The sequence below is a fragment of the Malania oleifera genome, chromosome 4 (assembly GCF_029873635.1).
Source record: "Malania oleifera isolate guangnan ecotype guangnan chromosome 4, ASM2987363v1, whole genome shotgun sequence".
NCBI classification, from domain to species: domain Eukaryota; kingdom Viridiplantae; phylum Streptophyta; class Magnoliopsida; order Santalales; family Ximeniaceae; genus Malania; species Malania oleifera.
The window spans coordinates 76,349,623-76,360,716 of NC_080420.1; the positions used below are offsets into that span (position 1 = coordinate 76,349,623).

The 11,094-nt window shown below is 36.6% G+C and overlaps 1 protein-coding gene across 1 annotated transcript; it reads right to left on the bottom strand.

The window, feature by feature from the left end:
• Positions 1-7,528: 7,528 nt before the first annotated feature.
• LOC131153834 (uncharacterized) lies at positions 7,529-8,020 on the bottom strand. Its single transcript, XM_058106286.1, has one exon. The coding sequence runs from the start codon at positions 8,018-8,020 to the stop codon at positions 7,529-7,531; it is 492 nt and encodes a 163-aa protein (XP_057962269.1).
• Between the last annotated feature and the right edge of the window lie 3,074 nt (positions 8,021-11,094).

Genomic DNA, 11,094 nt, shown 5'->3' on the forward strand with positions numbered 1-11,094 from the left:
ACCTTCTCATATCTTGCCAATGTTATATTGAAATTTATATAATACACAATATAATTCTCAACAATCATGTGATTTGTACATGTTCATGAATTTTCACAATTTTTGCTTTATTCTCAGCATTTCATGATTTCAGTATAAGTTCACAACTCAGAAGGAAACCACAACCTAGTATAAATTCACAACTCAATATAAATTCACCATTCAGTATAAAATCACATTTTCACTATGTATATTCGTAAAAGGGATTCCCAACCGATTTATATCTACAGTTAAAACAAATTATTCTCATGCCACTCAATTTAAATACTTATACCATAATATAATAAACTACCTAGGAAAATATATTTTTTCAGAAAACAACGGTCTGATCATCTCTGTAATTTTTATTTAATTCACAATATACACTTTTAAGGAAAATGGGAGATGATTACCCTCCTCACTTGATTTTTCCCAAATACATACAAAATAACCAAAGATCATCGTTTCGATATGCCTAAATAGTTTAGAAAAATCATATATATTATTTTGGTATCCAAACTCTTAATTTAATCGGTTCAATTTTGAAAATAACTGACATGATTTATTCCCCTTACCTTAGCCCTATAGTGGTGCATACGACATCCCAATGACAGATCCACTCTAGTTAAAGTGTTCAGGAATGGAGCTGGGACCTAGCTATGGTGTTCGTTTTTCGATTTGGCCAAGAAATGTCTAAGAAATTGAAGAGAGAGAGAGAGAGAGAGAGAGAGAGAGAGAGAGAGAGAGAGAGAGAGAGAGAGAGAGAAAGAGATAATCCGGGGGGGGCTCTCTTCGCAATTGGATTTGGAATTGAACGTGAAGATTCAATTCTTTTACATATATATATATATATATATATATATATATATATATAACATTAGATTATGATATTATTAGATTATATTATATTATATTATATTATTTAATCAATTATTATTACTTATTTAATTTAATTATTTTTTATTTACTTTTTTTTAAGATCACTACATCTTACTGTCTTCCTTTCCTACCATATACATAATGCTTCTCTATTAAAGGGAATTAATTTTTAAACATTGACTAATTAATTTTCAGCATTCACGTATACTAATTATGTTTATATACACTTATATGTATATTATTTTCTAGGGCTTTACATTTCTCCCCTCCTTATAAAAATTTTGTTCTCGAAATTTGCTAACCATCAACTCCAAATGAAAACTATTGTGAACCTATTAGACAATAATATCAATTTCCTAAATAACTTAAAATCTTGCTTCCTAAGCAATACTATCCTAAAATTTTGAAGATTTGCCCCCAATGAAATCATTATAAATAAATAACCAAAAATATACCATTAACATTAAGAAGCTAAAAAAAATCTCTTGGTAACAAACCGCATTATTTCCCCACTATCAAAAAGAATTCAACCTCAAATTGTAAAAATGCAAAAGATGAAGAACGAAGACCACAAATAACTTGAAGGAGACCACCACTATTTTCTTCCTCAGCTAACACAACATACTGTGGGTTGAGCCCCAAATGCAATGGTTCAACAATTTCAATAGCAACATCCTTAACTATCGTTTCCTCACTAGTTGACCTCTTTTTGAATAACCAAAAGGAAGACTTCTCTTGTAACTAACAATGTTTTAGCCTATAAAACAATACTCATTCAGAACCCCCGAAATTTCCACTTTGCCTTCCACCGTTCACTAAATTTAAACAATTGGATAGGACCTCCTTCTAACCTCGTAATAATTGTTTTGCAGATTGAGGCACAACAACACTCGTCTTCTCCAAACCCACCATCGCCTACTACTCTTGCAAGAACCTTTTCTATTCGTTTGTAAACCCAACTCTATAAGCTTACCATTCTAAATTTCTTTTGTACCCATCCAAGTCTATATCTCGTTAACTTTTGCAATGAGTACTTTTCTTAAATTTTCAAAAGTGAAGGCAAACATTCCCAAATCCATCTAACCCCCAAATAAGGGAATCTAACTCCATTAACTGCAAATTTGGGTTTTCTCCTCCAAGCAACCAAAACATCACATCTAAACTTTTCCACTTTTAAAAAGGTCCTCACTCTTTGAAATTCTAAATTCATTGAATTCTTGACTCATTGGATGTAAAAATATCTTCTATTCCTCTTTTGTTCAAACAAAATCTACATTTACTTCCGTGAAATTTTTATTGCAGACAGGGACTATTTTTTTTTTTTTTTTGGACCCTATACTCTCCTTAAAAAGTGGCCCAAAGACCCATGGCTGACATTTAGAAATATGGAAAGACTAAATATTTTATTTAAGCACAAGAAACGTGAGAGAGAATGGCATACACCAAAGAACCATAACTTTTCATGAAACCTTAGGATAATTAGTATCCACAAGGATTTCACCATTGAAGAACCCTTGGGATTTCTAAGCATCTAAATCTGAGGATAGCCACTAACATTCTTTTAGTTGCTCTCAAATCCACGCACACTAAACCATAAAGGAACCATAGAGAGCTAGGAGTATACTCTAATGTGCAAAGGTGCGCATATTCCCAAAAATGCACAAAATTCTATTTCTTATATTCCAATATGCAAATGGTAGCTCATTCCTTGCAGTGACTATTTACACAAGAAAAAGATCATAGTGCAACATTCCATAAGAAAAATGTCAATGGTTTTCCGTGACTTTTTTGGAACCGTCGACTGTTCAAGAAAAATCACCAAAAACCCTAAATGAATTTCTGCTCTCGGTTGCGAAACAAAACTCCAAAATTCCAATTTGTTTGTTGTACTTTACTTTGCTATGCATTCTATAAACGATCACTCCTACAACACCCAGCCTACCCATTCCTATCCTCATCTTACCTCATACCTATACTATGGTAATAATCATTCCTAAGGCCTGTAGAATCAGTACCCTAAGCTCTGATACCAACTGAAACGACCCTAAAAATTTCACTCAATTTCTCTAAAATCACTTATAAAGACAGCGGAAGTCCTCAAATGCTAAATATAAGAGTACTAAACTATCCCAATATCACAGTATCAATCCCATCTTAACAATAAAGATTAGAACTCATTAAAAACATAAATAAAATAATACAATTCTAAACACGACCTTCTATCCTACTCACGCTTCATTACACTACTCTGATCATTGTTATGCTCCACATGGCATCTAAAAAATATTGGATAATCATAGGGTCAGACACCTCTCGGTAAGACAGAATAGATTATCATCAGTGTGTGGTTAACATGAGTTTTAGTGTAGACAAAATATAACCATTAATCTAATTTTAAATAAATCTGCATTTGTAACTGTAACTCACACCCATTATTAAAAATACAAACTTTTCTTTATATCTGCAAATATGAGTAAAAGAACCTCCCTGCATGGATAAACGACATGTATAACCCCCATGATGGGTTGTGCGACCTGAAGGCCGGACTTAATATCTGACTAGCCGACCAATGCTAAGCCAAGGTAACTCATCTGTTAGTCTGATTTGCCTACTGAACCTGTCCAAATACTAAAAATGTACTCAACCCCTTTCTCTGGCCAAATGGACTTTCTATACCAACACTTTCCGAATAGTGTGGCTGCACTGATATCTCTTCCTATAGCTACGGTACCGTGCTCTCAACATAAATAGTCCATCAAGGTTCTTAAACCATATAATGCGATTTATATAATATTATATAATAACAATATAACGACCTCCTCATAACCTATCAACGTTATATTGCAATTTACATAATATTATATAATAACAATATAATGACCTCATATCCTATCGACGTTATATCGAAATTTATATAATATACAATATAATTCTCAACAATCATGTGATCTGTACATCTCCGTGAATTTTCACAATTTCTGCTTTATTCTCAGCAATTTACGATTTCAGTATAAATTCACAACTCAGTAGGAAACCACAACCCAGTATAAATTCACAACTCAGTATAAATTCACCACTCAGTATAAAATCAACGTTCCACTATGTATATTCATAAAAAGGATTCCCAACCGATTTAATTTTGCAATTAAAACAAATTATTCTCATGTCACACAATTTAAATGCTTATACCATAATATAATAAACTGCCCGAAAAAATATTCTTCAGAAAACAACAGTGTGATCATCTCCATAATTTTTATTTAATTCACAATATACACTTTTAAGGAAAATGGGAGATGATTACCCTACTCACTTGGTTTTCCCCAAATACATACATAATAACCAAAAATCATCATTTCTATATGCCTAAATAGTTCAAAAAAATTATATATAGTATTTCGGTATCCAAACTCTCAATTTAATCTGTTCAATTTTTAAAAATAACTAACATAATCTATTTTCCTTACTTAGCCCTGGAGTGGTGCCTATGACATCCCAATGACGAATCCACTCCGATTAAAGTGTTTAGAAATGGAGCTGGGACCCGAATGTGGTGTTCGTTTTTCGATTTGGCAGAGAAATTGCTAAGAAATTGAAGAGAGAGAGTGTTTGAGGAGAGAGAGAGAGAAAGAGAGAGAGATAATCCGTTGGGGGGGGGGGCTCTCTTTGCAATTGGATTTGGAATCAAATGTGAGGATTCCATTCCTTTATATATATATATATATATAACATTAAATTATTATATTATTTTATTATATTATATTATTATAACATATTATTTAATTAATAGTTATTATTTATTTATTTATTTATTTATTTACAAATATTTATTTATTTATTTATTTTTATTTACTTTTTTTTAATATCACTACATCTTACTATCTTCCTTTCCTGCAATATACATAATGCTTCTCCATTAAAAGGAATTAATTTTTAAACATTGTCTAGTTAATTTTCGGCATTCACGTATACTAATAATGTTTATACACACTTATATGCATGTTATTTTTTGAGGCATTCCATTTCTCCCCTCTTAAAAATTTCTTCCTCGAAATTTGCTAACCATCAACTCCAAATGAAAACTATCGTGAACCCATTAAACAAAAATATCAATTTCCTAAATAACCTAAAATCTTGCTTCCTAAGTAATAGTATCCTAGAATTCCGAAGATTTGCCCCCAATGAAATTACTATAAATAAATAACCAAAAATATTCCATTAACATTCAGAAGTTGATAATAATCTCTAAGTAACAAACCGTGTCATGCCCCGAACCCGGAAATGGGCCCAAAGGGTGTGATTTAGTAACCTAACTTGTCCCTGTATCATACAACCATCCATGATACTACATAAAGTATGGGTTTGAACCCGTAGGGTCCACTTATGCCCTATACACCATCACATACACAATATATATACGTAGTGGAATAATTCAACCTAATACATTCATAACACCATACTAGAGTCTATACAAAACTAGGATCTAGTCCCATAATACAAAACGTACCCCCGAGCGCCTACAAAACTCAAAAATGACAACTTGACCGAAAATCAGTACTTACACAAGTACTTAGACAATGCAAACCAACGACCACGCTCTTGAAAAGCTAGGATGGTATTGTCGGCTACTCGAAAGACCTAAAAAACATTTGCATGATAGGGGTGAGACACTTCTTAGTAAAGGAGAAACAGGTTATATCAGTGTGTGGATACATGAGTGTTATTTCAATAGTAAAACATAAACATTTCACAATTCTAATATTTTCACAATATAGTTCTAGTATACATCTCACCAAAGCACCTCATTCTAGTGTCGTCACACTCTTTGGCCTAAGCCGACCGCACGACATCACACCACCGGTAACTTGGCATAGCATAAGCCCCACAGCGTTCAACCGAAGCAAACATGGTGCAAACTCACTCCCTTTCGGTGACCAACTGAAATCATAGGTGGTATTTCACACCCTTGGCCTCAAGCTACATATCTGAGCCTACGATAGTTAATCGACTCAGCCGCCTACGGTATTATTTCGGCACGCCTCATATCTCAGCCTTTGGTTGTTAACCGACACTCTTCGATTGTCTTAGGCCTTTGGTTTTATCCCAACTCAACATTTTCACAAAACCTAGAACATTTTGGAACTCAAATTCCTTTATCTCATTTCAATCATTCACAGACAATGGTAGTTAATCGGCACGCTTTTTCACAGAACACATCATTCAACATATCAGCTCATTCCACACTTATTTGGGTAACAAACAATCTCATATAAGATATTCCAAAAATATAATTTAAAATAATCAAAGGTACGGTAATCTCTATATTATAGTTTAACCAAATATATAGTTTTCCAATAGAAATAGAGATGATACTCGAAACCCCTAATTTTTCCCAAAATCTATAACCCGAAAATCTCGTCATTTCATCCGATTGTTTTTCCAAATAAGTAACCAAAACATCCGTAGAATCGTAAAGCATAGTTTTACCGATTCAGATTGCAAAAATAATTAATATAACCAGAAACCCTTTACCTTTCCTCGAAAATCAATGCACGAACTAAACGGCTCCAAAATAGTAAACCGAGTTCCCAAAACCTAAAATTCGAAGAACAATACTTCAATATAATCCTACCTACTACAAATCTACCGAACCGAAAATGAAATTGGACCCTTACCTCGATTTTGGATCAAAACCCGAAAATCCTCGAAATGAAGATTCGATCCGCTATAACTATAGAGAATATGCTCCTGAACCACGTAGCAACGTTGGATCATTGATTCGGGTAATAGACAGCCTAAAACCATAGAGAGAGAGAGAGAGAGAGAGAGAGAGAAAGAGTCTCCTTTGAATTCTAGAGAGAGAAAGAAAGAGAGAATCTTTGGTTTCTTAGCACTTAATCAATGAATAGGATTTTTATAACTTTGTTGACCCGGCTAACCTCGTCGACGAATTGGAGCACTCGTCAATGAGCAAAAGAAGGAAATTCGTTGATGACGACGTGGCCTCGTTGATGAGCCTGAGATTTCTGAATTCCCAAAATCTCTCGGTATTCACTTGGCCACGTGCTTTGAATTTCATCACCGATCCACTAAAGAGACTTTTTCGATAAGAGAATGAGTCTCGTCGACAAGCCTTACTGATTTTACCCTTTTTGTTTCCCTTCTCCTTTCTTATTTATTTAGTCCACATTTCTTGGGTCAAGTTCTTATGACCTCCCTCCTTACAAAATTTTTGTCCTCGAAATTTGCAATCTCTCATTTGCTAACTCATCAATCTACCAAAACGTATACTCAACTCTAGGAAGAGCCAGCAGCCACCCACATAGCAGCCCCGTCCCAAATATATTACATTCCCTCACTTATGGCGGAGGAATACCGTGGTTACATATACATTGTCTCGGGAGTTCACAATATCACAAAACCCTCCCAAAGACTAACCACACATTATTACTCTAAATAACAGAAACATTACATACCTATTTAACCAACTCTACAACTCTATTCCTCAAAACAAATGTGGATATTTCCGGTGTATTTCCATATCCAATTCCCAAGAAGCCTCCTCAACCGTGTGATTTCGTGACAGTACTTTCACTAACGGTATCTCCTTCGTACGCAACTTTTGAACTTTCTAGTCCAGAATCTGAACGGGTATCACCTTATACGCCAAAGAATCCCCAATCTCTAAAGATTCGTAATGAATCACATATGACAGATCTGACACATACCTTCTCAACATGGAAATGTGGAATACATCGTGGATCCAAGAGAGCGCTGGAGGTAGTGCAATTCTGTAGGCTATCGGACTCACTCGTTCAAGTACCTCGAATGGTCCAATATACCTCAAACTCAGCTTGCCTTTATTCCCAAATCTCGTCACTCCTTTTATCGGAGTGATTATCAGGAATATTTTACCCCCCACCTCAAATTCCAACTCACGACAGCGAACATCCATGTAACTCTTCTTCCGACTATGGGCTGATTTAATTCTATCCCTGATCAACCTAACTTTCTCAAAAGCTTGTTGTACAAGTTCAGGACCCAATATCTGCGATTCACGGACCTCATCAAAGTACAAAGGAGACCAACACCTCCGACCATACAATGCCTCGAACTGTGCCATCTTAATACTAGCTTGGAAGCTATTGTTATAGGCAAACTCCACTAATGGTAGAAATTGAATCCAACTACAGTCGAAATCTAACACGCAAGCCCGTAACATATCCTCCAAGATCTGTATCATCCTCTTTGACTGTCCGTCAGTTTGAGCGTGGAACAATGTACTGAAAGTAAGCTTCGTCCCTAGTGTCCCCTGTAAGCTCTTCCAAAATCAAGAAGTGAATCTTGGGTCTCAATATGAAACAATGGACACCAGTAGCCCGTGCATTCTGACTATCTCCTACACGTATAGGTCTGCTAGCCTACTCAATGAGTAGCTAACCTTCACCAGTAAAAAATGAGTAGATTTAGTTAACTTTTCAATGATCACCCATATTGCATTCTGCCTGTAAACTGTTGGTCGTAACCTGGTGACAAAGTCCATGGAGATATGCTCCCATTTCCATTCCGGAATGCTCAATGGCTGCAACAACCCTGTCGACCTCTAATGCTTAGCCTTTACCTGCTGACACATCAGACATTCCTCCATAAATCAAGCAATCTCCCCTTTCATGCCACTCCACCAAAAATATTCGTGCAAATCCCAATACATCTTCGTGCTACCCGAATATATCGTATACAAAGAATGATGCGCCTTCTCTAGAATCGTCCTCCTTATCCCTCGCCATTTGGAACACATAGTCTGGTTCCAAACCTCAATACACCTCCCTAGGAGATGTTAAAATCTGAAGCCAACCCCTACTACACCTTCTCCACAACCACAACGAACTCTTCATCATTGGCCTGTGCGGCCTTAATTTTCTCAACTAATGTCAGCTGGATCACCAAGCTATCAATGAAAGACTGATGATTACCATCCACTAACTCCACACCAAGCCCCTCCAGATCTCGTTTGATATGTTGCTAACCTACCACTAAAGATATTGACACGTGCTCTAACTTCTGACTCAATGCATCAGCTACCACATCAGCTTTCCCCGGATGATAGCTAATGGTGCAATCATAGTCCTTGATCAGTTCCAACCACCTCCTCTGCCTCATGTTCAACTCCTTCCGCGTGAAAAAGTATTTGAGGCTTTTGTGGTCTGTGAAGTTCTCACACTGTTAACTGTACAAGTAGTGTCTCTAGATCTTTAGTGCATACACCACTTCCGCCAACTCCAAATCATGTGTGGGGTAATTCTTCTCGTACTTCTTGAGTTTCCGAGAAGCATACGCAATTACTTTCCCCTATTGCATTAGCACACATCCCAAAGCCTTTAGAGATGCATCACAGTAAATCACAAAACCATCATCCCCAGACAGGATGGTTAAAATCGAAGCAATGACAAGTCGGTGTTTCAACTCTTAGAAACTCTGCTCGCACTCGTTGGCCCAATAAAATCTCACATCCTTCCTCATCAACCGTGTCAAAGGTCCAGATAACTTAGAGAATCCCTCAACAAACCGCTGATAATACCCAGCTAGTCCAAGGAAACTCCAAACATTCTGCATGCTCTTCGGTTTCACCCATCAACCACTGCTTTAATCTTACCTGGATCAACTGAGATACCACCTTCTGAAACGAGGTGGCCTAGAAATGCGACCTGCTTCAACCAGAACTCACAATTCTTCATCTTAGCATACAACTTCCTTTCCCACAGTACCTGAAGCACCAGCCTCAGATGCTTTTCATGCTTTTTCGAACTCCTATAAAATACCAAAATATCAGCAATGAATACCACTACAAATTGGTCCAAGTATTCATGGAAAACCTTGTTCATTAGGTTCATAAATACCTCCGAAGCATTAGTCAACCCGAATGGCATGACTAGAAACTTGTAGTGACCATATCTAGTTTGAAAAGAAGTCTTCACAACATCCTCAGTCCTAACTTTCACCTGATGATGCCCTGATCGTAGATTGATCTTCGAAAAGACCTATGTTCCCTATAGCTGGTCAAACAGATCATCTATACGAGGCAACGGGTATCGGTTCTTCACTATTACCTTATTGATCTCACGGTAATCAATGCACATTCTCATTGACTCGTCTTTCTTCTTCAGGAACAATATTGGAGCTTCCTATGGCAAAACACTAGGTTTGATAAAGCCCTTATCCAGTAGTTCTTGTAGCTGCTCCTTCAACCCTTTAAGTTTAGCTAGAACCATCTGTTATAAAGTTTTAGAAATCGATGCCTTCCTGGGTAGAAATTCAATAATGAACTTCACCTCACGATCAGGAGGTAAACCGAGTTAGTCTTCCAGGAATACATCCTAAAATTCATTAACCACTAGGATATCTTCGAATTTCATATTATCCCGAGGTGGTTCCTTCACACAAGCTAGGTACCTTTGACTCCCATCCAAGAGTAACATTTTTGCCTACATTGCTGATAGACTTTGTGGCATTGAACGCACACACGATCCTATGAACTCATACTCATGTTCTCTAGGAGGTTTGAACACCACCACTTTACTACGACAGTCGATCACAGCAAAACTGGACAATAACCAATCAATCCCCAGTATAACATCAAGACCAAACATATTATACACTACCAGGTTCACCAGTAGCGGCCTTCCCTAAATTATCACTAGACAGTTCCCTAACATCTTCCTGTAAATCACTACACTCCCAGACCGTGTAGCCACAAAAAATCCCTTATCCATCACTTGAGTTTCAACCCCATACAGTTTCACAAAATTTGAAGATATAAAGGAGTGGGTTGCTCTTAAATCGAAAAAGACAATAGCTTTATTTAAAAGCAATAACATGGTACTTGTCACCACATTGCCAGTATGCTCTGCATCGATTGAAGTAATCAAGTACATTCTCGCCTGAGCTGTGTTTCCCTGAAAGTTTCCACAAGGCACTTGATTATTTTACCGATTCTGACTCGGTGCAGGCATACCAGTCATCTGTGTATGATAGTCTTGCGCTTTGTGGCCCAATTTGCCATAGTAGTAATAGTTACCCCCAAATGGCTAGCATTCACTATCATGCCATTTGTAGCACCTGGTACAACACTCATGAGATCGATTCACCTGTGGACCCCATGATTTCGTACCCTGGAAATTACCTGAACTGTAGTTCCTT

Bases quoted from the DNA above. Each gene is read 5' to 3' on its own strand.
- LOC131153834 (XM_058106286.1), bottom strand. From the start codon at position 8,020: ATGGCACAGTTCGAGGCATTGTATGGTCGGAGGTGTTGGTCTCCTTTG.